The sequence below is a fragment of the Cucurbita pepo genome, chromosome LG12, assembly GCF_002806865.2.
Source record: "Cucurbita pepo subsp. pepo cultivar mu-cu-16 chromosome LG12, ASM280686v2, whole genome shotgun sequence".
Lineage (NCBI taxonomy): Eukaryota > Viridiplantae > Streptophyta > Magnoliopsida > Cucurbitales > Cucurbitaceae > Cucurbita > Cucurbita pepo.
The window spans coordinates 9368815-9396166 of record NC_036649.1 but is presented as its reverse complement, the minus strand read 5'-3'; the positions used below and the strand labels follow the sequence as shown (position 1 = coordinate 9396166).

Sequence of the window (27352 nt, the reverse complement as noted above, 5' to 3'; positions counted from 1 at the left end):
TTATAATGTGGATAGCTTTTTCAACGCGGTTGGGACCCATCAACCAATTGGCAACTCTGTCGGCATCCCCCGCAGTGCTCTCCTCCTTTCTCAAATCCCCATGTGAAGATGATTCACTCGCTCTGCATTTGTCAGTTCTTCCTTCTTCCATCGCCATTGGATCATCGCCCTGCGCCTTTCTTCCCATCTTCCAGAGGAGCTCTCAATCCCAATGCCGCCATGCCTTCGCTTCTTCCACTTTTTACTTCCCCTCGCTGTCTTTCTTGTCTTATGCCTCAAAAGAACCGCTCTCGCAGGTGATCCCTACGTCTTCTTCGATTGGACTGTCTCCTACATATCTGCTTCTCCACTTGGAGTTAAACAGAAGGTTTCGTCTCTTCTTTTTCTTCTGCAATTTTCAGATTGCTTCCAAGGAGCTGTAGAACTGATTATTCTGATGATGTTATGCATAAATTTGGTTATTATGTAGTTTCAATTTGATAGTCTTAGTCAAACTTCACAACTCGTTACTATTGTGGTATATATATAATTTATGTGGCAATAGATTGATATTGTGTATTTNTTCCCAGGAGCTCTAGAACTGATTATTCTGATTATGTTATGCATAAATTTGGTTATTATATTGTTTCAATTTGATAGTCTTAGTCAAACTTCACAACTCGTTACTATTGTGGTATATATATATAATTTATGTGGCAATAGATTGATATTGTGTATTTGGCTAACTGGATTGGTTTTACTATATTAGAATTTAGAACTGAGTTAAAAAACGAAAGCCAATAGGTGGATGAGAGACAGTTCATGGACAATTGTGAGCCTTAATCTAACAATTGGGATAAAATTAAAACTAAGCCTAATTATAGGAGTTTAACTAACGTTTTAAAATTATAGGGACCAAATTAAAATTTAGTCTCGAAGAATAGGGATTACGTTTATAATTTGAAAAAAAATGTTATTATAAGGATTGATTAGTTCTAATATTCCGTGACATTGGAAATTATGTGTTCCTACCGTTCTAATGTTTGGATTATGACCAAAATTCTCATTGACTAAGAAGATGGAAGATCATGGTATATAGGTAAGGACAACTATTGATGAGTTTAGATGAAACCAAAAGAAGAGTCATAAGGAGAAAGGGGGTTTTTCCCGACAATTTCTGTTTCTGTTTCTGTTTCTGCTTCAACTTTTCTGTTTCTGTCTCTGTTACTGACTTCATGTTTATGTACTTTTTATTTGCAGGTCATTGGGATTAACGGACAGTTTCCTGGACCTGTGCTCAATGTAACTACGAACTGGAATGTTGTTGTCAATGTTAAAAATGACCTTGATGAGCCTTTGCTTCTGACTTGGTATGAACTATATCCACTAAAGATATTGAAAAAAGTGTATGGTTGTCATAAAATTTAGTGACTTAACTAACGTCGGTTGGGGAGGAAAAGGAAGTATTCTTTATTGTTTTAAAAACCTTGAGAGGAAGCCTGAATTGGAAAATTCAATGTGGACAATATGTGCTAGTGGTGGGCTTGAGCCGTTACAAATGATATCAGAGCTAGGCACGAGACGACGTGCCAGCGAGGAGGCTGAGCTCCGAAGGGGGTGGACACGAGGCGATGTGCCAGCAAGAACGCTGGGCCCCGAAAGGGGTGGACACGAGGCGATGTGCCAGCAAGAACGCTGGCCCCGAAAGGGGTGGACACGAGGCGATGTGCCAGCAAGAACGCTGGCCCCGAAAGGGGTGGACACGAGGCGATGTGCCAGCAAGAACGCTGGGCCCCGAAAGGGGTGGACACGAGGCGATGTGCCAGCAAGAACGCTGGCCCCGAAAGGGGTGGACACGAGGCGATGTGCCAGCAAGAACGCTGGGCCCCGAAAGGGGTGGACACGAGGCGATGTGCCAGCAAGAACGCTGGGCCCCAAAAGGGGTGGACATGAGGCGATGTGCCAGCAAGAACGAGTACCAGCGAGGATGCTGGCCTCGAAGGAGAAGGAAATGAGTACCAGCGAGGACGCTGGCCTCGAAGGAGAAGGGAATGAGTACCAGCGAGGACGCTGGCCTCGAAGGGGGTAGATTGTGAGATCCCACATCGGTTGGGGAGGAGAACGAAGCATTCTTATAAGGGTGTGGAAACCTCTCCCTAGCAAGAGGATAATATCGGCTAGCAGTGGGTTTGGGCCCAAAGAAGACAATATCGCTAGTGGTGGTTCCCCCCTAACGGTTTCGGCCGCTACAATTAAAGTTGTGATTTTATTTTTATTTTTGAATTCAGGAATGGTATACAACACAGAAAAAATTCGTGGCAAGATGGTGTCGCTGGGACTAATTGTCCAATCCCTGCTGGGTGGAACTGGACATATCAGTTTCAGGTCAAAGATCAGATAGGGAGTTTCTTTTACTTCCCTTCCTTGAACTTCCAGAGAGCTTCTGGTGGGTATGGAGGAATCACCATAAATAACAGAGACGTTATACCATTGCCCTTTCCGGTGCCAGATGGAGATATCACAATCTTTATCAGTGATTGGTATACAAAGAGTCATAAGGTCAGTCTCAAGCATGATTTGGTTCTTACTTTTGCTGATGGTGACTAGTAGCTTTTAATCTGACTTTGCTTTACCTTTCTTGATCTCATGTTTGATGGTGATACTGAAAAACATAGGAATTAAGGAAGAATGTTGAGAATGGGATTCCCCTTGGTGTTCCTGATGGTATCCTTATCAATGGAGCGGGCCCTTTTCGCTTTGACAATGCTCTTGTTTCTGATGGCATTCCTTTTCATACAATAAATGTTGAACCTGGTATGGTGCATTTTTATTTTAATATGTGATTGGATTCTTGACTTTTTGGTATGAAAATGATATCTATTATTATTTCTTTTATAGCAGACTCCAGAAGTGTATGGTCACGATCTTTTTAGAGCTCTTACACTTGGCAAACCACTGGGGTCCTAGGGACATAAAAGTATAGTTGACCTTTGAAGATACCATCAGGAACAAATCTACATAAGATATCCAACTTATATTAAATTCTTATGGGCTTAGGAATCACTTAGTGCTGCACTACTTAGCTAACGGTAGAGCCTCAGGTTGAGGGTTCAAGTCCCTCCTTCCGCTCAAGGCACTAACATGGGGGATGTGGTGGCTGCTTCTAATATATATTCAAGTCCCATGCTGCTCCAAGTTGTGGCTCTTTTCGAACTTCCCCTCAAAGTTTTTAAATAGGGAGAGGTTTCTAGACCCTTCTATTCTCCAACCCCAACCAAATTTTTAAATAGGGAGAGGTTCCTAGACCCTTCTTCTCCCCAACCGAGGTGGATCTCACACCTCTACTTTAGAAGCTGTTTTATTATTGATATTCAACTTATTAACAAAATGGCCTACAAATCTACCTAAGATATCCAACTTATTTTATCTTAGGAAAATATCCGCCCTCTGGATCCTAACGTAGTTGTTTGGATAGGAAGCCATGTTAAGGCATTGTTTTGTCTCTGATTCTAAGTTGAAAAGAACTATAAACCGATTATTTACGTTATTCTACTTTGATGTTTTGATACCAGGCCTTTCGAATTTTTGTTTTACTCCATGAAAATCTTAATCTTATGGCTTCAAAGTTTCAAAGGAATATATAGTTTGAAACTTTTTTTTTTTCATAGGATTTGACACTTTGTTCTAGCACCGATAGACCATCTTCAATTATTTAATCTGTACGTACGTACAAATTGTGTATATGAAAGCTTTCACTTGTCATAATTATCATTTGTCTTGTATAGTAGCTGATGACTAAATTTTGGAAATTAATCTTAACCAGGGAAAACATATCGCCTCCGCGTGCACAATATTGGTATCTCAACGAGCTTGAATTTTAGAATACAAAATCATAACTTACTTTTGGTAGAGACTGAAGGATCATACACGGTTCAGCAGGCTTATGCAAACATGGATATTCATGTGGGTCAGTCATACTCATTTTTGGTCACAATGGACCAAAATGCTAGCAGTGATTACTACATTGTTGCCAGTTCTAGATTTCTTAATTCATCTTCTCTAGCTGGAATTAACGGAGTGGCTATCCTGCACTATTCCAATTCTCAGGGACCTGCTTCAGGTCCTCTTCCTGATCCTCCTAATGAATTGGACACATTTTTCTCAATGAATCAAGCAAGATCTATAAGGTTGTAGTTAGTTGCATATCCTTTTTGCGAACAAGATATCTTTCCCATTTCATACAGATCTGCTAAAAGAAAATAAAGTATGCAAACCTCATTGATATGGTCAATTGGTTCTTTTGTCTTTAGGACTAGAAATAGAAATGCTATCAATTTCTTAACTCAATTTTACATGGTTATCTCATATTTGCAATTCTTGTCATGATTAGATGGAATGTTTCTGCTGGTGCTGCTCGCCCAAACCCACAGGGATCTTTCAAGTATGGTCAAATCACTGTCACAGATGTATATGTGATACTAAACCGACCAGCCGAGCTTATAAATGGGAAGTGGCGAAGGACCCTCAATGGCTTATCATACTTTGCACCTTCAACTCCACTTAAGCTAGCTCAACAATTTCGCATCCCAGGTGTCTACAAACTCGATTTTCCAACTCGAATGATGGATAGGCCTCCCAAACTTGACACGTCTCTGATTAATGGTACTTTCAAAGGTTTTATGGAAATTATTTTTCAAAACAACGACAAATTTGTTCAGACCTACCATTTGGATGGCTATGCATTTTTTGTTGTTGGGTGAGTATTGAATTTAATATCCTATGCTTTTTGCTAACTTTTAGGACTTCAAATTTGATTGAAACCTGTTTATGTTGCAGCATGGATTTTGGAGTGTGGACTGAGAATAGCCGAGGGACTTACAATAAGTGGGATGGTGTAGCCCGCTGCACAACACAGGTAACTGGCCCATCTAATTTGTTGTATAGAGGCAAGAAAGCAGAAATGGTTTGAAACAAAAATTTAGAAAATTTCTTTGAAGCCTGTGCCTGGGGCTTGAACAAGCTCACTGAAGTAGAAAAGATAGGGAAAAATAATGGATCATGGCTGGAGAAAGACGTAGTTATCATCTGTGAGACCCCGCGTTGGTTGGAGACGAGAATAAAACATTTCTTATAAATGTGTGGAAACCTCTCCCTAGTAAATGCGTTTTGAAACCTTGATGGAAAGTCTAGAAAAGAAAGCCCAAAGAAGACAATATCTGCTAGCGTTGGGCTTATGTTGTTATATCATTGCTATTTTATAAAACTCCTCGTCAAATGGACGTCTTGAAATATTACATTTATATCTAAATCGTCCATTTAGAGATTTTACTCACACGGACTTACATTGTGTTTCGTGGTTCAAGGTCTTTCCAGGAGCTTGGACTGCAGTTCTAGTGTCCCTCGACAATGCTGGCATATGGAATCTCCGTTCCGAAAATCTCGACTCGTGGTATTTAGGCCAAGAACTTTACGTGAGTGTTTTAAATCCGGAGGTTGATCAAAGTGAGATAGCTATGCCTGATAATACCATATACTGTGGCCTGCTTTCTTCCTTGCAAAAGTAAGTTGTTAGCCTCATGCTCTTGTTTTTTCGGTAATATCATATCCTTTTCTGATTAGATTGAGAGAGAATATATTAGATGACATCTTAAAAATCCTTTAAACTACAACTTTTTAGTCGTTATGAATCGAAAGAAACAACCGTACTTGAGAATAAATCCTGTTCTTGTAAAAAACAATTCACTTTCAACAACACTTCCCACCATTTGGATAGATTTTTAGAAACAATTTGTTCATGATGAGATCACACGTCGGTTGGAGAGGGGAACAAAACATTTCTTATAACGGTGTGGAAACCTCTCCCTAATAGACGCGTTTTAAAAACCTTGTGGGGAAGCGTAGAAAGGAAAGCCCAAAAATGTAGTGGTGGGCTTGGGCTATTACAAATGGTATCAAAGCCAGACACCGGACAGTGCATCAACGAGGACGTGTTTTAAAACCTTTAGAGAAAGTCTCTCGCCAACCGACATGTTTTAAAACCTTTAGAGAAAGTCTAGAAGGAAAAATCCAAAGCTGCTAGCGGTGAACTTCGACTATTACATTTAGTGTCAATCTTTCTCTTATTTTTTCAAATGAGAGTATAGTTGATTTTCTTGGATAATTGAAAGACTTTTTATGCAACTTCGATTAGCTCGGAGTTTCCACCGTTTTTTTTATATGACATTGTATCGATATTATTAAAAACAAAACAAAATTGTTTCTGATTTCTTGTTTTCTGCAGGGATCAGTCTGAGAGATTCAAGTTCTCTGGTGTGGCATCCAGTGCTGATCCATTTCATTCAATTTTGGCTTTATTGTTCATGACATTGATAGCAACATTCATCAGGTAACAAAGTTTGTGAATGTTATGTTGTGTAGAAAAACAGCTTTAATTCATTGTGCTCAATATAGAATAGGATTATAGAGCTATTGGTTGGTAATCTGATTTCTTTTTTTTTTTTTTTTTTTTTTTTTAAGTAATTTGTGGTTGGGAAAGAGAAAGCATTATTTATGATGTAACATTCCTAATCGAAACTTTACAACTATGTATTCAAGTTTCCACGTAAGAGGATTTTGATATCGCATCATTTTTGGGAAGACGATATTATCCTCTTAGGATTGATCTGCAGCGGTATATGAGATTTAATATCCTAAAAGTTACCTTTATAACTAAATGTATAGTTTGACAATTCTCGAGTGAGGATAGATTAGATTCACTCTAGCTAACTAAACCCGTGGTAAATAAGAGCTAGTGTGAATAGTAAATAACTTAGAGGGATTAAACCCGTGGTAAATAAGAGCTAGTGTGAATAGTAAATAACTTAGAGGAAATGATCCGATGAGAATGATAATGTAATAAGGTTTGATAATTGTCCAACGGGAATAATTTAAAAATGCTCATCCCTAAATACTCACGTATGTTAAAAAAAAAAAAAACATTCTCTAAATAAGAAAACTTCAAAAAGAAAATGACCGATAGAATTAAAAATAGAGAAAATTACACACATATATAACCATATTATATAATTTGTTAAATAAAAAAAGTCACATTATTAAAAATCTAACAATTTTGTATTAATTTAATTCTAAGTAATTTAAAATATGTTTAAATCAGTTTTAAACCTTACAAGATAATTTATATTATGTTTAATAAGGCCATGAAAATTAAAAAAAATTAAATATAAATTTCGAAAAGTTTGGGCGTAAGATCGGTGATGGCAGTTCAGTCGTTGAAGAAAATGTCTCGATGAGCTTTTATTTGCAGTTTATGTCACTAATCGGTGACGAACTATAGGTAACGTTAAGGGTACATCCATGTCTCTGAACCAAAAATATATGCACGACCATAATATATTATATTGACAAAAAAAAAAAAAAAAAAAAAAAAAAAAAAAAAAAAAAAAAAAAAAAAAAAAAAAAAAAAAAAAAAAAAAANACTCGGACATTTTGCATAAAATTGAGGGGAAGTTCCGAAGGAAGGCGATGGCAATATGTATTAAAAGTCCACTGTACGGTCCATTTGTAGATGTGGCGAAGGGTTATTTGCAGTATTATTCAGTGCCCTCTCTTCCCCGATCTCAATTGTCTCCCGTCTCATTGCTTTCTCTCTCTCGTCTCTCCGCCGTTCCCGGCCGCCGGAGCTACTTCATCACTGTCCTCACACCCCATTCTCCAACCCCTTTTCCCCACAGTTTCATCTCGTTCTTTGATTCGATCCTCAAGACCTCTTTTTCTCGATCGCTCTTTCAATCTCCTCCCATTTGCTGGTGCCTCTCTTTCTTTTACCCTTTGCCGCAGAGGTTCGTTTTTGTTTCTCTGTTTGTGGAATGGATTGCTTTAGAGTTGCTTCTGATTTTAGGCACTGCTCTTTTTCCCTTCCCCCTTCCAATCCTGGGGTTTTCAGTTCTGTAATTGATTGGTGTGTTTAGGGTTTCTTGCTGCCAGTTCTGTGTGTTTTGTTGCTCAAGCTGAATTGTGTTCTTCGAATTGTGTTTGGTTTCTGGCTTTTTGGGTTCTCGTGGAATTTGAAGAGAAGGTGTTTTTGGGGTTGGGGTTCTTCTGAAACTGTGTTTCCCTCTTGTTTCATTCTTTTGTTGGAGTTCACATGGATTTCTTGTTTACTTTTGGGTGATAATGGCTCCAGCATGGTCAATGTAGGATTGGGCTAATTTCTATTTTGTTTTCCCGATGTAATTCTTTTCGAAATTTTAAACAGTAATTCTTGTGTGTATGATTTGTTATGTGCATGATTTGCTAACAATCTTACAAATGTTCGATTTGAACTAGAGGCTTCTTTATCTTAGAAAATGACTCAAATTCTAACTATTTTACTTCTTTTAGTACAAAAAAATGTGAGGTATGGAGGTTTGAACTTCCAACCTCAAAGGAAGGAGTACATACCAATTAACTCTAAGTTCCTCAACCTAAATAGATTTACTTTCTCCTTTCAAATCATCAAGTGATGAAGCCATGGCTTAGCCTTTTCTGTTTAGATTGTTCATTTTAATTTTAATTTCTTGAACAAACAACAAGTTCATTGCATTTTATCAGAAAAGATAGAGAAAAAGTAGGTTTGTTGTCTTGGAATTCTAATCTCACTACTCTTTGGGATTTTATAATCGCAGTTATAATGTTACATTGTTCCAAGGAAAATTGATACATGGAATCTGAAGATAAGAAGTTTGGCCGAGGTAAATGTCGATATAGTCAATTTAGTCCCCTTTCTCTCGTGCACTGGCATTTAAATGTAATTGAAAGTAACATGGAAGTACAAGATATAGTGGTTTCCCGTTCCATCTTGTTCGTTTTCTATCTGTATTTATTATTTTGTCACCTGAATTTTCGGTGTATTTTTATTTGTACCTTCAGGACCTAGGGAACTGACTGGTGCTGTGGATCTTATAAGTCACTACAAGCTGTTACCTCACCATGATTTTTTCTGCAAGAAGTCGCTTCCATTGTCAATTTCGGATACACATTATCTTCATAACGTGGTTGGAGACATAGAAATTAGAAAAGGGGAAGGGATGCAGTTGAATCAACTCATACAGAATACTTCTTATTCTAGAGAGACCAATGCCCGCATACAGCCATTTGACCAAGATATTCTCATCGGAGCCTTCCAACTGAGGGAAACTGGTCCTGTTGATCTGCCTCCTGTAAGAAATCTTAACTAAAGTTGTAAAATGAGCCATTTTCTTCAGCTTTCTTCCATTAGCTGGAACTTAGATTTCACCAAGGCAACGGGTCGATTATCAGCATTTGTCATCCTGATTCTTTTCTCTGCAAGTGATGATCCATCTTTTTTTCTTTGGTTAGGCCGAGAAGGGTGTTGCTACTATTCCAGGGAAGTCAAGAAGTGAGTCCAAAGATAAAGACAGAAAGCATAAGAAGCACAAAGATAGGGATAAGGAGAAGGATAGAGAGCATAAGAAGCATAAGCATCGACATAAAGACCGAAGTAAGGATAAAGACAAGGACAAGAAGAAAGAGAAAAGTTCCCATCAAGATTCTGGCGCAGATCATTCGAAGAAGCATCATGAAAAGGTTGGAAAACCTTTACTCTTTTCCTGCTCTTTGTAAATACCAAAATTAGATAACAATGAGATAGTTAAGGAATAGACTGTCATTGGCATTAACGTTATGGACGTTTTCGTATCCCTTTCACTGAACTTTCTTCATTTTACCTAGACTATCAAACCCTTAGCATGCCTTGAGGGCGGGGAAGTTAATTGATCTATACCATATTTTCTCTACTAAAAATTAAGGATTAAGTGTTCTTTTTGTTTTTACTACCAAGTGAGCTGTTTCTTAATTTTTAACTTCACTCAATTTTCAGAAAAGGAAGCATGATGGAGAAGATGACATTAATGACATTCATAGGCACAAAAAAAGTAAGGTAATATGAGGTCCATTATTTTTCAGCTGTAGATTGCTTGCTTACTGCAAAGAAGGATTACCCAGGCCAACTTATATCTCCTTAATCCATGTTTTGACTTTTCAATTGATTGTTTTCTAACTAAGTCTTCTGCATTTAATTTCTACAGCATAAGACCTCAAAAATCGAAGAAATGGGAGTGATAAAGGTAGCGGGGTGACATTGTGGCATAATCTAGGTCATTTATTTCCTCGTATGGTTGTAGAAAGATTGGTGGAATTTTCACTTAATGTGTCAAAAAAAATACTTGAGGTATATTTATATCTTTCAAGTATATTCTATATTCAATTGTTCTTCATTTGATTACATTTTTGTTGGTTTTTTCTTTTCTTTTTCATTTGAAAAGGACCTAATCTTTCATTGAGAAAAATGAAAAAAAAAAAAAAAAAGCATACAAGAAATGAAACCCAGCCCAAAATGGCAGTCCAATAACAAACTGATGCTCCTATAGGAGCACACAGAGGAGCATTGACATCCAACCATCATATAACTTAAAACCGAAAATAGAAACTCGTCCATTAGGAGTCTACAAAAGAAGAGGGTTGGAACCTACAATGACCATTTTCTCTTGGACCCTATAGAATTCCCTTAGAAGGATTAGGATGTTATCAAAATGCGAGAGATTCCATGTATTTTTATCTTGTTGTATTGTGGAAATTAAGTCGTTCTTTTGTAGTTTATTTAAGAGTTCCTTGGCAAGTTTCTAGAAAAAGGTTCTTTTTTACATTAGGAGGTTACATGGGAGCTTTTTATCTGGTGGAGTATATTCTAGTGGAGCTTTTGCAAGGACTGTTGTTAAGGATGGAGCTGTGTGCATGGAAAAGTTATCAAATCTTAGTGGTTGGTTCACTGAATTTGCTTCTCTACCGAATGGGGTAAGGAGGTAAAAGTTATCAAATCATAGCTATGTGCGTGGAAAAGTTATCAAATCATGGGGAAGATCTCGTTGCAAAAGTAGAAAAAGGTTGCAAGGATTGAAAAACATAACTGTAGCATTGATTCTCTTTTAGAAGCTACTTTGATAAGCTTGTAAAACACATCCTCTCCTTCCCTTTGGCTCGTCTCTCTCATTCTAGTAAAAGGAGTTCAAGAAGTATTTAATCAATGCCTCAACGGTGGAAAGTCTTTTCACACCCAATCCATCTCACTGCCACACCAACTGGGACTACTAAATGTTCCTTTTAATCATTAGTTGTTAGACTTATCATTTGTATCAAACGTGTCAATTCTTTGAACTCGAAGAACTCACCCTCAATCTCTTTGTTCCAAAGGATTTCTGATTCAAAGGAGTTGAAGACAATTGGTAAAGGTATCATTTAACTAGCCAACCTAAGCATAGCTCTAAGCATAGCTCAAAACATATCCTGGACCTAAAGGCTAGATGTTAGAATCTCCACCCCTACTAGTGAAGGGTCAATGGAAAACTATGGGTGTTAAGAGTTAAAACCTTCCTTCTCTATAGGAATCACACTTTTGTTCTCTTTCAACTTCTACTAGCACCATCTGTGGTCATGTTAGAGTTGCAACCTAACTGAAGAAATGTAATGGGATTGTGAAGGATACCTTCATTGATATATGTTTGTCTGTGTGTGTGTGGGCCAGCTTACGTGCACTTAGGATATTTTTATGGGACAACCACCCCGACCTTGTCGATATATGTATTTAGTAAAATTGGATTCTAGACTTGCTTAATTAGCTAATGGGTTTAAATTTGTTTAAGTATTCATAGGTTTCCTTTGATTCTGATCATAATTTTGGCTGACTGAGTAGGGGTTTTGTGTGATTATCTTTCATCATTACTTTATTCCTTGCGTGGGATTGTGTCTCATGGTTTAAGGATTGATCTTCTCTTATGATGAAACTCGAAACAAAATAGTAAAGGATAAGAGAACATATTAAGCATGCATATTAAATGAATGCATGCCTTAGATCTAGTAGTAGCGTAGCTGAGCTTTAATGATTTTCTTATGCTCTTGTCTTCTCGTATTTGGCTTTTCCTGAACCCTTTTGAGTGTATGATAGTTTTTCTTTCTTCGTGCAGAGTAGCTTCTGATGAGGGTGAATTCCACAAAATGTAAAAAAGAAAAGAAAAGAAAAGAAAATTGTCATTTGTATCATAAGAAACAAAATGATGGGGTCTGATAGATAATATAAATGTGAGCGATTTGGTGGATGATTAGTTGTGTACCATTCATTATGTTCTTGTTTTCATTTCCTAGACTGTTTTCAAGCTGTAGTTTGTTTGAAGTAGCATTTCTTCGTCTTCGGTATTTTGAACGAAGACAGAAGGCTAGAAATCTCTCTTTTCTCCATCCCTGCCCGTTGTGTTTGTTTGTTTCGTTTGAGTTAACTGAATTCGTTCGTTTCGAGAATGTGTATTTTTGTTGTTGGCATATGAGAGAGGGGAAATGTGTATAGAAAATGGAATTTGAGCCATCTATTTTCTCACTGTTTTTGGCTCATATCTTATGGACCTTATAATTTCCTTTAGTCTTCTTGCATATTGTTACCTTTGAATTATGTGTAAATTTTGATGACTTGTTAGAGAATGTTACTATAGATTCATGTTCATGGATTATTCTCTTTTAACCTTCTGGTAAATCCAAACTGCATGGACTTCAGATTCTTCTGTAAAATCACTATAAACCACAAAAAACAACACTTTCAACCTGTAAAAATTGGTATACAGGGTCACCATTGGAGACTCGGTAAGAAATCCTTGCTTAACGATGACTTTCTCGAGGCACATTCGGATCATCGATTGTGACACGTAGCACCACACGAGTATTTGGTTGATAGGCAAACGTTATGATTCTTTCTAGATTATCTCTTACTATTAAGAGACTGATGACCATTCTCGAGTATTACCATAACATCCAATCTTGATGCAAGTGTGGTTCCTAGAAAATGTCGGTTTTAATTTTATGAAAAATGTCAATAGTCTGGAAAGAATTATAAATGTAAAAAATTTATTAAAAAAATATTTAAACTAACACGTTTATTTTTTTAAAATAAATTGAATTTTCACATTATTAATAATGTGTTTTTGTTGATGATTTTTCTATTTTTTTTTTTTAAAAAAGATATAATATAAGTGTCTATCGATATGTCGATATAAATTTAAAATCTAGGCGGTAAGGTCATCTCTTGACGTGTTTAGCTATGTATGACATCATCTCGTGTTGTATGGTTGAATTTAAAAAAACAAAACAAAAAAACAAAAATAAACAAAATTTTAAAAATAAATTTGGAGAAAATTATGTTTTTTTTTTTTTTTTTTTCTTTCAAAAAGTAAAAGTGAAAAACTAATTTTATTACATTTAGCAATTTTTTATTTTTGTTGTCTAAAGCGAGCCAATTGCCGATCAGGCTATAAGCCCTCTCTCCGCCAATCCCCAAAATCAAGCGGTTCCCATGATTCCGTTCATCTTTCTTCTTCAATTCACCCTCTCTGTTGCATCCACTCCCTTGAATGATTCTTCGGCGGATGCGATAATTTCGCAGATCAAGGAGGGACGAGAACAGAGAGAATTGGATTACTTCAAATTGACGCTGCAATGGCCTGGCACTGTCTGCAAGGGCACCGACAGCTGTTGTTCCTCCAACGCATGCTGTAATAGGTGAGTGCTTCTTCTCTTTTTCCTACAACATTCCCCGTTTAGAATACTCGATTACTCGTTACTTTCGTTGAGGTTCTACAGCTAAGTAACTTCTACAGCCTTTTCACATTCCCCGTTTGTGAATTAATTAATTAAGCTGTAGAACTTACCACATTCCCCGTTTAGAACAGACCAAATAGGAGAGATCCTACAAATTTAAAATTATGCATCCAAATCTCTTCAATCAATTCTATAAGATAAAAACCATCGGAAAATTCTTGATATTTTATAATAACAAGATTCTATCATCTATCATTTATAGTAAATCCCTTATGGAAAGATTTACAGACGTGAACAATATAAGTTCAATCAATTCTATAAGGTGGGGAATCATGGTAATGATCAAAGAGGAGAAGCATTTTGCCATTATGAATCTTTGTTAGGCATAATAAGTGGACAGAAACCGAAGAAATCTTCTTCGATAAGCTAGGAGTGGATATTTGTAATCTAAGGTGAAATTTTTTGTTCATTGTTAGAGTAGCTATAGACTTCGTTAGATTTCATGTCCTTCTGCCATCCCTTATAGTTCATAGTGTATCTTTTTGTTCCATCTATTAATTTTGGAACACTTCTTCGTAAGTTACTTTCAAGTTGTAGTAGCTTTCCAATAATCTTTTATGGATTTAAATTTGAGCGTCTTTTTGCACCATCATCTACATTCTGTGTTATTGTTACTAGGCAATTGGGTATTTCGACATCGAAAGAATTACCATGGAGATGACCCCAAAAAGTAGATGTGAAAAGGTTATTAGACCATTGATAGAACAAAAACTTAAAGTTTATGGTTGTGAAAGGTTTACCTATAGGTCATGTTCGGTATTTTCTTGAGCGTTCTTCTGAATTCTCTAGATGTTCTTTTTCATTGTTCATAAACTTATGCTCGTTTATCCCTTCTTTGGTAGATCCGGTGCTTTTGCTGACTTTACGATTCGTAAGTTGAAGCCACAATTGCATTTCTTCGACAACTTATAAGTGCAAGCGGTGTTTATAAGCTTAATCACAGAGCATATCAATATCAATTCCCTAAGAATAAACTTGGAGTCAACTTGGAGTCGTTCATTTGTTTGAGAATTTTCTTTATATAAATATAAAATATTAAGAGTTCGTTATTGTATGACTACGAATTTATAATCTGTTGCTTGCGTGATAGATGGGTTATGGCCTGATTATAATGATGGAACATGGCCTTCATGTTGCAATGGAACAAGTTTTGATGAGAAGGAGGTGCGTTGTTATTAAAGTTAGGCTGTTGATATTCATGATATGATCCATAGTTGAAGAGCTAAAACTAAAACTTCTTCAGCCTATTGGCTTTATTTTGATCATTGTGCCGTTTATTTTGTTCTTGTGTGGCACAAGGCATTTTTGTATCATCCTGCATAATTTTATCTTGCAGATTCATACCTTACTTGATCCCCTGAAGAAATATTGGCCATCCTTGAGTTGTTCATCTTCAACTTGCCATGGTGGGAAGGGATCATTTTGGGCTCATGAGGTGACCATCACTAATACAAGATATATTTGTGTAAATTTGCCACTGATGGTACCCAAGTTTTAACTGATTCTTTTTTCCCCACTTTTTGTTCCCATGATGGCTGAATTGGCTACTGCATTGACTAGTGGGGTAATAATCCTTGGCTTCTCTCACTTGGATACTATAATCTATATTCTATAATGCATTGAGGCTTTACTTCTTTTATTGAATTTTTCTGATTGGCAAAGGATAAATTTTTAGATTTTTCTGATGAACTATAAAGATTTTAAAAGGCATTCACATCATGGCCATATATGATCTATGCATTGCATAATGATATCCTATACAAAAGTGTATTTTTCTATCATTTACCTTGGACCAATGATACTCAACTTTGATGTTGGCCTTTCGTATCTACGTAGAGTTTGTTCTTGATTGGATGTGACAGCATATGTCTTTTTGGTAATTTGCTGCATTTTAGGACACCGGAAATAGTTTGATATGTTCATATTATTGTTTTGATGCCAATGTTGGAATCAAAGCATGTTTAATGTTCTTCCCATGCTTTGGTTTTCTCATATTGTATTTCTGTGGCATGCAGAGAAGCATGGAACCTGTTCTTATCCAGTAATTCGTGATGAATACAGTTACTTTTTAACTACTCTCAACGTCTTTTTCAAATATAATGTCACTGTAAGTTTTGGAATGATGCTACCCTTTCTACATTAGCTCTAATATCAATAGATCAGACCATGCTGCTTGAAGTTTAGTTCCCCTTTTTGCTATTGTCGATTTTTCCCTTATTTGATTAATTTTACTGATGACTTTCTTTTGGATAACTCAGTGAATAAGACACATCTTACTGCTCGAAAGGCTAACGATTTGACCAAATCCTGCCATTATTGAACCCAAAAGAGAGAATAAACTGCGTATTTGATTACTGAAACACATCTATGGAAATTGAAACAACTAGGCTCTGTTTGATAACCATTTAGTTTTTTGTTTTTGGTTTTTGAAAATTAGCTTATAAACACCACTTGCACTTATAAGTTTCTTCGATTTGCTATTCATATAATGTATTTAAAACCTTTATTATTTCTTATTTTGCATTGGAATGGGTTTGGTTACTAATGAACGTGTTATGTCCCAGAAAGTTCTGAATGATGCTGGATATCTACCTTCAAATACCGAGAAATATCCTCTTGGAGGAATCGTTTCAGCGGTTGAGAATGCTTTTCATGTCACCCCTTCTTTAGCATGTTCAGAGGGTGCACTGCAGGAACTTCGTTTATGTTTCTACAAGGATCTCAAGGTTGGTCCCTTAACTTAAAAATGTATAATAGCTTCTTAAATTTGCAATTTTGTATCTAATATCTTGAATTTTCAATTTTTTTTAAGGAGCCATGAATCTAACACAAAATTTTGAAAGTTTAATATTCTATTAGAATTTTTTTTAATTTATATCTAACTCTAACATCAAAGGAACTATGAGATTCAAAATTAGAAGTTCAAGAACAAATAGGACGCAAATCTTAAAGTTCGATAACAAAACTTTTAGTTTGGCCTAGGCTTAGTTATCCTTCTTGGCTGGCTATGTGTAATTTTTGGTGGATTTAAAATGCTTTTAGGAAAAATATTGGGTATGTATGGATACATTTTTTTCACAGGTTGTGATCTAAGTGATGTTTATGGGACATCTTTTGGGTTCCTCAAATTATTATGTTTGCTTCATTGCAGCCTCGTGACTGTGTTCAGACAGACTCACAGAGTGGGATCATTTCTTCAAATTTTTCGTGTCCCCAATATGTGAGCTTACCAGCATATGAGCCAAGTGGCAATATTTTCAAGCTCGTTGATTCAAGTTAGGCAACATCTAAGTGCTTAATGTTCAGTCTATTGAACATTAAAGATATATATATATATATATATATATGAATCTGTAGTGTATTATGTTTCTAACACATGGTGGATTAGAACTTTGTTAACGATGCATTTTTAATCTTAATCTTCATTACTGCTATCAAATTGAAAAATGTCTTACTGTTGTAGTTTCTGCACTGATTTAATTAGCTAAGAAATTACTCGGATTATCCAAGGGATGTTGGAACTTGGAAGATTAGTAGGTCGATTTCTACTAATTCTAATTTAAAAAAACATTTTAATCTCTTAATATTTAAGAAATGATTCTAAAACACCCTTGAATCGTAAGAATTACCAAGAGGTGTGGATTAATGATCCTCTTTTAACATATAATAAGTATTTTCTAATCAAATCAAATGTTGAAGTGAAATTCAGAGTCAGTTTCAAAAAACGGTGTAAATAAACTTCAATATTTTACCTCAGCTCTCTCGGAAAATCTTCCTAGGACTCATCTTCGTAGGAAAAGGATCTCCGAGAAGGGAATTTGCTAATTTTAGGGTTTTCAAATTCCTCTTTTCTTTTCCTAAATTGAGACTATCTAGAAATTTTGAACATACATGGGGGGGGTAATACTTCTAGAAATTTCTTCAAAATTGAGACTCTATTGTTGTCCCTGATAACTCCTCCTTGGACACAAGTTTTATAGTAGGATTCAACTATCCAAAAGTTTGAATTTAATGTCAAATTGTGAGGTGAAAAAGAAGCCAATGAAACTAACTATAAATCAAGAATAATGAAGCAAACAAAAGGTTAAAATTGCCAATATTTTTAATTTCCCCCACCAAGATGATTCAATCCTTAACGATCAATAAGAAATACAATAGTTTAGTTTGATATAAAAATCTCAAATGAAAGGTAGGATGATGTATAACATGAAGCTCTCCTTTTGTACAAAATACTCGGATTTTATTTAGGAGAAAAGAAAAAAGGAACGGAGTTGCACCTTTTACATGGGGTTTTGTCCTGCAATTGTTGGTACAAAATTCCACCTACAAGATATGTTATGATATAGGTAAGAGAGAAGGAAAATACAAAATGCTAAGTTATAGATCTTGTTACTAGTATTCATTATTTATGTTGGGATTGATATTTAAATCAATTAAGGACATGAGTTTAACCTTAGTATTGATGTTGGACTCTCGGATTTACAGATATAACTATAGACATTTCAATCCACCAAATTGCAAGAAATGTAGATGACAAATGTTACTGTCATAGATAAATCATCAACTCCACAAATTAGAGGGCTGGAAATGGGAGAAGTAAATGTTTTAAATAGTGTTTCTAAAAATGTAAATAAGTAAAATAAGTATTGTTGAGAGTCATTAATTTCGATAAAATAAATTAAGGGATATGGAGGTGGCTGAGGCACCCTTGGTCTGCTTTTTTTTTATTTTTTTTTTATTTTTATAAGTGCACCTCAAACCCATTGGTTCTGATACACCATGAGTAAATATTTTGATAAAGGAAACATCAAGTCTATCAAAAGTTTATTTCCCTAATCAAAGGGCACATAAGATTCATTTCATAGTTGACAAATATTCAGGATGCACGACAATCTCATTATTGCTGCGATAAAATATGACAGTCAACCATAGTATGAAACGGCTCATGAATTTAAAAAATAATTCAAGCCAATTCATACCTAAATAACGAGCTCCATGAAGAATCAGTCACTCAGTCATTGGCCTGCAACAAGGAAAGAAATGCTGTGAGGACTGTCTCGAGCTTACTAAGTGGCAGACAAACAAAAATGATTGCAAAGAATTTCGACCCACTAAATTGTATAAAAGCAAGACTATAGATATTAGCAAAAAAGAATCTGACTGAAATTGGGAGCGGCTTAATAGGTTAGCTAGCGATATGCTAAATACTTCTTGTGCAACAAATCTTGCAATTAGACACATAAACATCCATGTCTTGACTCTTGAACATACCCATAAAGGATAAACAAACGTTGTCATTCACCTTTAGATTTTTAACATTCCAAAGTGCCCTTACAATAGTATTCTCATAGTAGCATTTCCATCATTGATGATCCATTGCACGACACTGACATCATCTAAATTTTTATTGATCTGCTTCTACCATAAAATGAGGATAAGTTCCCCATCCCTAAAACATCCCCTAAGATTTGCTGTTAGCTAGACAATCCTAGAATTATGGAAATTAAGGTCAAAGTAGTAATGCTGGTAGGGAATTTGGATATTGCATCAAGCAACCTCGGTCACTATGTTAACGTGATACTAATTTCCAATACAATAACAAGCAGCTTAATCAACACTCAACCATGGCTGCCCTGCTGGGAGACACAAATTCTTTCTAATCATTTTGGATCAAAACTCTCTCCCCAACAAATAAGACCTCCATTTTTGTAGGTCATCAATTCTTGCACGTAGACAGACTTATGTCTGACCTGATTAGTAAGAATTTGAATGGAAAGTGATCAGTTATCCTACATCTACTGTACCACGTTGCATAAATTTCAACCACAAACTTCTTGTTGAGGCTCGGTATAGCCAGCAGTGGTAGGGTAGGTATGGCCATTCTCAGACAAACAAAGGATTTCTCTGTTTTGTAATTCCAAGCATATTGATCACATACCCTCTCAAAAACTTGACATACCCTCTTAATCCCAAAATGATCACATAATTCCCGCAAGGAAACTGGTACTAGCCAACTAGTCATAGATTCAATTTAGTAAGTACATGCTTGAATTCATCAAGAAGGAAACAAAACGTTTAAATACCATATTTTCCCAATGTCTCACCATTTCCAGCCCCAGTGTGTGCATGTTTTTGAGTAACTTCAATAGCTCAATAAGCTCATAAAATTACATCTGTAAATTTCTTCTAGTCATAATATTCCAACTCATAGAGCGCTCATTCTATTATTCGAAAACAATCTTCATTTTAAGCACCAGCACAGCAGAAAAAGATCCTGACATTTCACTGCCATTGCCAATGAACAAGCCTCAATCTATGACAGTATTTCAACTTCAATTACGGTTGTTTCCCCCTTACTTCCACTGCAAACCCATTCATCCTACTTTCTCCCTTACATCTACGAACCAATTCGAGCCAAATCTGGCTGGGTTCTTTAAAAGAACTGTTCATTGACATTCATGAAACGTAATCAACAAGAGTAAGCTCTTCAGCAACTCAAGGGCAGGTCTCAATAGCTTAAGAAGGATTAAATGGAAATAAAGAAACCTTGCCTCGATGATTTAATTTTCTGTTTTACTTCTACATTCATGCTTAAATCAGCTATTTAAATTGTCTAAAATCCTTCTGAAAATTTTAAATCTCTAGTTTCCCCCATGAAAAACGTTAACAATCTACCAAAGCAAGAGCTGATACATTATAATAAAAAAAGAAAAGATAAATAGACATTCAATTATCCCTATCTCTGTCCAATTTCGAAAGACAGTAAATCATGTTTGCAGTAATGCAAGACAAAATTTAGTAAGTTCAGCGAAAGCCAATAGTCGAAGAGTAATCGACCCAAGTAAAATGGATTAGCTAATGAATAAGGTGCACACACATTATCACACGTAAAGCAATAGCTTTGTATTTACGTTCAAGCTCCATCAGTAACACAGAAAGAGAAATACCTCAGCAGATGGAATCGAATCCCGGTTTCGAACCGACTCAAGATTCGAGATTCTAGCTTCCAGTGCATCGAAATTCCGCTCTATCTGCATCAATGAGAGGAAAAAACAACCAACAACATCAAAAACCACAATCTGAAAACCTCCTGGGAAGGTGAAAGAACACGAAAATTTCAGGATCGAAACAAAACTTGCATCAGATGAAAGAGCACATCGATGAGCCAGTAGATCTCTCCAGACGAATTGCGAAATCGAAGCGGACGTGGCCGCAAATCCAACACTGAACCAAAACAATCGAGTTCTCAACATCTTTTCCCTCGCCGCTTTCTTCCAGAACGAACCGCGCAAGCTTTGCAAGAGTTCCGACTCGTCGTTCAAGTCTTTCGCGTCAATTTCAAAGCCTTTAGTTTTACTTTGGTTTTTTTATTTTTTTTGCAAAATAATAATAATAATTATTATTATTATAATATTTTTTTACCCTAAATTCATCCTATTAGACCCTAAAACATAAATAAATATTACAGTTTTTACCATCAAATGTCGACTTCTATAGTGGCGATGTATGACTCGATAAGCTCGAAAAGCAGGTCGGTACATTATGAAAATTTTAAAAATTAAAGGGTTGTTGATCGGGGTAACAACATTAAACCCACTAACAATTTCATAACGACATTGAGGATATACTAGTATTCTCGTTGGAAAATTGAACATTAAGCCAAATTATGATGAATATCCTCGTTTGAAATTTGAATCCATATACAATGCAGAAAGACGGAGATGGAAAACCTATTTCAATCATCATTCCCGTAAAATATCAGGTTCCCGAGAGAGTTTTTCCTCCATTTTCTTTTTTTGTGTTTTTTTAAATTATTTTTAATGGATAATTATCATTTTCTAATATAATTTCTAAAACATCTTAATAATAAATCCAATAATATTTCCTAAAAAGAAAAAAAAATTTCGACCCCATATCATTTCTAACCGGTATAAATAATTAGGGTCAGGACGAGACAGTAATTGGGGTCGGGACAAAGAATATAATCTTGATCTCTAACCTTGTTTAGCTAACAGTGAGAAATCTCTCCGAACTCCCTCCCTATTTTCAGTTTAGACTGAAATTCTCCGACCCATTCGAAGCAAGTCTTCCCGTGTTCAATGAACACCTCTCATGAATATCGGTATAAAAAGAGAATGTCATGGTGACTACTTTGAAAAGGCATTTATTCCTAAAATTACATAATGATATCAATGTCCCATTACATAATTTGATTGCTCTGCTCCCTCCAACAGTATATGTGATCATAAGCTAAGCCCACATTCACACCATTTGAATATCATTAATTTTCTTTGAACTTAAAAGCCACATTGTGTTGGCTGCCTAAGCCTAACCTGATTCAGATTGCTTGCTCAAGTCCCTGAGCATCTTTTCGGCATCCATGCGCTCGATGATACGACGAGCTTCTTCTTCTGTTGCTGGAACGACGTTGCGAAGTCTGAATCCGTTCCCATTCGCTTTTGCCTCTGGACGCACGGTGAAAGTGAAATAGAACGTGTTCGAAACCTGCGTTGGATTAGTAAATCACAAACACTTACTATGCTTACAAGTTTAGTTTCTACAGATTGTCAATGAGCAACAAAACTAACATCAGAAGCTCTCATTTGACAGAAGCAATTATGAAAGTGTGAGGGGATTTGAAGCCTCCGGTACAGAGTTTTTTTGTTTACGAGTCTATGAGACAGATGTAATGTTTTAAGCTCAAATCCTTTGAGCTTATATTTTCAAACAATCTACTAAAGTACCACATGGGCTTGTGTTTTTAGCTATATGTTCAGTTTGGTATCGAGTTTGGATGACAAGAACCGAAACATTCAGAGACCAAAACAAACATTTCAAATGATGAAATATTTAACAACGTATATACAATTGTATTTAAACCATAGATTTGTCGGAACAGTATTTGTAACTGCCCAAGCCCACCGCTAGCTGTTATTGTCCTATTTGGGCTTTCCCTTTCGGGCTTCCCTCAAGGTCTTTAAACGCGTTTGTTATGGAGATGTTTCTACACCCTTATAGGAATGCTTCGTTCTCCTCTCCAACCGACGTGGGATCTCACAATCCTCCCCTCCCCTCCCCCCTTGGTGCCTAGCTTTGATACCATTTGTAACAGGCCAAACCCACCACGAGTAGATATCATCCTCTTTGGACTTTCCCTTCTAGACTTCCCCTCAAGATTTTAAAACCCGTCTATTAGGGAGAGGTTTCCACACCCTTATAAGGAATGCTTCGTTCTCCTTTCCAACCGATGTGGGATCTCACAATATTAACATATACAGGATATTTTACCTCGCTAGACCTGATCTCGGGCCTAGTGACGTGGGCAACGACTTCAACGTTGATCAATGGCTGATCTGGATTGTCGAGTTCCGTGTAAAGAACACAAGATGTGAAACGTAGGAAGTCACCGACATCTACCTGCACATTGAAACAACCAACATTTTATGCTATTGAGATATTTGTTTCCTTTCTACCAAGTAACCCTATTCCTATACAAGAGTATAAAAGCGAGGCACACTCACAGGTTTTAAGAAATCAACATGATCAACTTCAAAAAAGTAAGGCACCATTCCAGCAAATACATATGCTGTTGAGAAAGCCAATTCAAATGCTCGTTGCATCAGAAACCCTCCGAAAATCCGACCATGTATGTTTCTTTGTTGTGGTTGACAAATCAAAGAGTTTTCAAGGCGAGTATCCCTGAGAAGAATGCTGTCTCTGTCTGCCAGGGCTGGCATGTCACAGAAGATCCTTCCCTCTGCTAGCAAAGCATCAATTCTTTTTATATCACCATTTTCCAACCCCCACATACCACCTCTATTCTTCCTTTTCCTTAACTTACTTCTGGCTTCTGCTCCCTCAAAAAGTAGCTTTTCTTCATCAGTTTCTGGCAAAATCCTGTTAACCAAAGCAGCTTTCCCAGTCTTAGAGTCGCGAGCCACGAATATGAAGTTTGCTGTCAGAGCAACTGAACCAAAAAGATTAATGATAAGAAAGCGTCATTTCCTATAAATTTAGCAGTCAATATGCAGTTGGTACCAGAAACTAAGCGAGAAGATGTCCAACAAGAACTCTCTCTCTAAACTTGTTGTCGTTAGTAGTACTTTGAAGTGCGGTTCGGCACAATGTTTATTTCGGAAGCAAGAGGAGTCTTGAAAAACTAACGGTGATAAAAGAATCTTCTGTTGCTTTTTGGAGGAAGGTAAAGGGCCTCCATTTTGAAAGATGATGGTGAAAAGATATCTTATTCTTTGGGTTTGGCTTTAGACATGGACATTCAGGACTGTTTGTAGATACAAACAGCACTTGAAAGAGGAAAATGAGCCAAGAAACTGAAAGAGCCCCTTTTACCACCGCTAGTAGATATTGTCCTTGCTGACACTTGTTCCCCTCTCCAATCGATGTGAGATCTCACAATCCTCCCCCTTTTTAGGCTTAGCGTCCACGCTGGCACTCGTTCCTCTCTCCACAATCAACGTGAGATCTCACAATCCACCCCCTCTGGGGCCCAGGGTCCTCGCTGGCACACTGGCCGGTGTCTGGCTTTGATACCATTTGTAACAGCCCAAGCCCACCGCTGACATATATTGTCTTTTTTGGACTTTCCTTCAAGATTTTTAAAACGCTGTCTGCTAGGGAGAGGTTACCACACTCTTGGAAAGAATGCTTCGTTCCTCTCTCCAACCGATGTGGGATCTCACGATCCCCCCCTCCCCTTCAGTGCCTAACGTCCTTGCTGGCACTCGTTCCCCTCTCCAATCGATGTGGGATCTCACAATCCACCCACCCCCCTTCGAGGCCCAGCGTCCTTGCTAGAACTCATTCCTCTCTCCAATCGATGTGACATTTCACAATTCACCCCCTTTCTGGGCCTACCATCCTCGCTGGCACACCGCCCAGTGTCCACCCCCCTTTAGGGCTCAACGTCCTCACTGGCACACCATCCGGTGTCTGACTCTGATACTATTTGTGATGGCCCAAGCCCACTGCTAGCAATATTATCCTCTTTGGGCTTTCCTTTTTTAGCTTCCTCTCAAGGTTTTTAAAGTGCAGGTTTTTAAAGTGCAGCTTCCTCTCAAGGTTTTTGAAGTGCAGCTTCCTCTCAAGGTTTTTAAAGTGCCACTTCATCTCAAGGTTTTTAAAGTGCATGGAGAGAGGTGGTAAAGGTTTCCACACCCAAGGCTTCATTCCCCTCTCCAACCAATATGGGATCTCACAATCCACCTCACTTTGGAGCCTAGCGTCTTCACTGGCACTTGTTCCCCTCTCCAATCGTGGTGGGATCTCACACTACATTGCTGCACCACAATGTCAATATCTGAATAACAAATGATTGTTCGCTTTTCATCATTTCAATGTTTATCATACTCACAGAGTTTACAGTATATTATTCTCGGAGAGGAGAGGAGAACACAGTAAGGCGGAGACACACCAATGAACCAAGTGAAAATTTGAAGTCCATTTCTTAAGAGAGTGAGAGAGAGAGAGGTTTTAGGACAGAAATTTTTTAAACAGAGAGATTTCATAATCCATACCTTCTGTGGACTGGATCATGTCTAACTGAACCTCAATTGAGGATTTCCCAACCCAAATGACTGAACCAACTACTTTCAAATCAGCATCAACACTAATTGGCTTCTTCAGAACAATCCTGTCAACAGAGGCAGTGACTAGCAAAAGTGGTCTGGTTGTGCTATCAACATCAGAACAGTGCTGTCAAAGAGGAAACCACCAAAAATAAATTCTTAAGAAAGGAAGATAATCTAATAGATTCATAGCTCAGAATCCCTTAGCCAAATTCCAATTCATTTTCTACCTCACTCATACATCTCAGTCAAACCTTCTGCTTAAAATCTTTCACCAAACTTAGATTTGAAGCCCTAATTTATATATACACAAAACTCAAACCACTAAGTTGTTGAAAATGATGGGCAAAAGGACAGTTTCATCTCAGAAAGTTCAAATCCTTTACAAATCGTCTCGGAGATGAACAACAAAATTAGGGCGAATAGTACAGTGAAATCGGTTTAGGAAATTGCATTCAATAAGGCATGAAATCCAAAGAAGCATCACATATTCATTATAAATTTCAGTATACGCAGAGCATTCAAAAAGAGAGAAAAACCAGGAAGAAATCGCCATACTCTAACGGAGATGGTGCCGGCCAAGGCATCTAGGTCTTCGAGCAGCTTTCCGATTCTGGCCTCATTCCACGGATCTCGGTACTGCTCTCTCAGAATGAAATCAGAAGAGAAATTATAAATGACAATCGTCCGACTCTGAGAAGGCGTTTTGGTAAGCAGTTCGCTCTGCGGCGGCGCATCTTTAGGAGGATCAAGCAGCCTCTCGAAGATACTAGACCTAGCTTCCCAGAGAGCTGTGGTGACCGGCGAGTGGTGCATTCCAGGCCAGAGACTGATCGGCTTCCGAGACAAAGTGGAATTTCCAGAGGCATCGGCGGCATCGGAGCCCGGCGGCAGAGGAATAGTGGAGAAGACGGAAATGGTCCTCGAAGGAGAGGAAATGGAATCCATGGAGGAAAAGGGACGGTGGAACTGGAAATTGATGCTGGATTTGGGGATTGAGCTGCTCCAAGATTTGATCAAAGCTTGGACTTTGGTTTGGATCTTCCACATTCCCTCAGCTTCATAAATAACTGTTGCAATCACCAGCTTTGGATGACATTCCAAGTTCTCAGGATCTTTTTAACTTCAATTTATTTTATTTAAAATTAAAAAAAGAAAAAAGTTATCTTTTTTTTATATCTGTATTTAGTTCAACTATTAATAGCTTTTAAAATTCATGCATTTGTGCCTTTGTGGGGGTAAAATGCCAGGTTTGAATCCTTCTATTTATTATTATCTTAGATTCCAAGTTAAATTAATATAACATTTATCTAAAAAATATATATATTTTTTTAATTTTTAAAAACTTATTTTTAATAACACTCTTGAACTTTTAATTTATTATTATTTTTTTTTTTTACTTTTAAAAATTTTAATAAATTTTTATGGTCAGTATTCTTAAAAATAATAAAAAGTTTATAATTTTTTAAATTAATTTATTATTTTCTGAATTCTACTCACTTTTTTGATGTAAAAATAATAATTTTTAAATAAAATATTAAAAATTATTGTTGTTCGGTGTTGAATTTTTAAGTTGTAGCGTGCAACAACATGCTACTAAACGCACAAATTTCCAGTATTGTTTATATTTGACATCTTAAGATAGTTAAGTGAGATATAACGTGACTTCGTTACCCTCTCAAACTTGTTATTTCGAGCGTTCAGATAAGATAATTTAGGTCGAGTCGTGGATATTTTATCTTACGTAATAGAAATTTAATTTTTTATTAAAAAAAATGCATAGAGACCCGGGGACTTAGGTCAGAAAACATCAATTTATTTAAAAAATAAAAAAAAAAAAAATAGATTTTTTAAAATGGTGTAAAATTAATTGGAAGGAGCTGAATAATTTAAGCCACTTAAATTATTGTACTTTGGATGTGTGTATTAAATTTTCCATCTACTTGTTAACCAAATTTGACCTATTCAACTTTGAGAATTACTATTTTGCCGCCCATTGAAGTCCCATTTGGATTTTTCCTCAAACTACCTTGTCTTGTCTTGATGCTTACAAAATAAATAATAGCGGGCTCATTACTGGGGCTCATTACTAA

The 27352-nt window shown here is 36.7% G+C and overlaps 5 protein-coding genes across 9 annotated transcripts; 3 read left to right on the top strand and 2 right to left on the bottom strand.

Annotated features, from left to right (window-relative positions):
• The first annotated feature begins 31 nt into the window (after positions 1-31).
• LOC111806380 (monocopper oxidase-like protein SKU5) lies at positions 32-6605 on the top strand. Its single transcript, XM_023691671.1, has 9 exons — positions 32-367; positions 1240-1349; positions 2268-2538; positions 2655-2793; positions 3803-4166; positions 4370-4735; positions 4816-4894; positions 5343-5539; positions 6260-6605. Exons 1-9 carry the CDS (start codon positions 212-214, stop codon positions 6366-6368), a joined length of 1791 nt encoding a protein of 596 aa, XP_023547439.1. The 5' UTR covers positions 32-211; the 3' UTR covers positions 6369-6605.
• A 906-nt stretch (positions 6606-7511) lies between these two features.
• On the top strand, positions 7512-12445 carry LOC111807569 (mediator of RNA polymerase II transcription subunit 19a-like). Of its 4 annotated transcripts, none has more exons than XM_023693344.1 (7): positions 7516-7817; positions 8643-8708; positions 8887-9176; positions 9337-9564; positions 9857-9916; positions 10065-10207; positions 12002-12445. In XM_023693344.1, the coding sequence occupies exons 2-6, from the start codon at positions 8678-8680 to the stop codon at positions 10113-10115; spliced, it is 660 nt and encodes a 219-aa protein (XP_023549112.1). In that variant the 5' UTR covers positions 7516-7817; positions 8643-8677; the 3' UTR covers positions 10116-10207; positions 12002-12445. The 4 variants fall into 4 exon arrangements, with proteins under 4 accessions (XP_023549114.1, XP_023549112.1, XP_023549111.1 ...); XM_023693343.1 differs by having other exon boundaries at positions 11997-12445; XM_023693345.1 differs by lacking the exon at positions 7516-7817 and adding an exon at positions 7852-7876 and having other exon boundaries at positions 11997-12445.
• Positions 12446-13290: 845 nt separating this feature from the next.
• On the top strand, positions 13291-17121 carry LOC111806440 (ribonuclease 2-like). Of its 2 annotated transcripts, XM_023691753.1 has the most exons (8): positions 13292-13575; positions 14517-14545; positions 14765-14838; positions 15011-15109; positions 15235-15238; positions 15690-15781; positions 16239-16400; positions 16826-17113. In XM_023691753.1, exons 1-8 carry the CDS (start codon positions 13370-13372, stop codon positions 16952-16954), a joined length of 795 nt encoding a protein of 264 aa, XP_023547521.1. In that variant the 5' UTR covers positions 13292-13369; the 3' UTR covers positions 16955-17113. The 2 variants fall into 2 exon arrangements, with proteins under 2 accessions (XP_023547522.1, XP_023547521.1); XM_023691754.1 differs by lacking the exons at positions 15235-15238; positions 15690-15781 and having other exon boundaries at positions 13291-13575; positions 16826-17121.
• A 633-nt stretch (positions 17122-17754) lies between these two features.
• LOC111807295 lies at positions 17755-21014 on the bottom strand. The gene is made up of 4 exons (XM_023692959.1): positions 20814-21014; positions 20622-20705; positions 18654-18697; positions 17755-17997 (listed from the first exon to the last, which is right to left on the bottom strand). The coding sequence occupies exons 1-3, from the start codon at positions 20925-20927 to the stop codon at positions 18686-18688; spliced, it is 210 nt and encodes a 69-aa protein (XP_023548727.1). The 5' UTR covers positions 20928-21014; the 3' UTR covers positions 17755-17997; positions 18654-18685.
• Positions 21015-21815: 801 nt separating this feature from the next.
• Positions 21816-26377, bottom strand: LOC111807294 (acyl-coenzyme A thioesterase 9, mitochondrial-like). The gene is given in 6 exon segments (XM_023692958.1): positions 21816-22044; positions 22047-22179; positions 22963-23091; positions 23196-23641; positions 25209-25386; positions 25818-26377. Coding segments are annotated over 6 exon segments (1410 nt in total). The 5' UTR covers positions 26310-26377; the 3' UTR covers positions 21816-22012.
• Between the last annotated feature and the right edge of the window lie 975 nt (positions 26378-27352).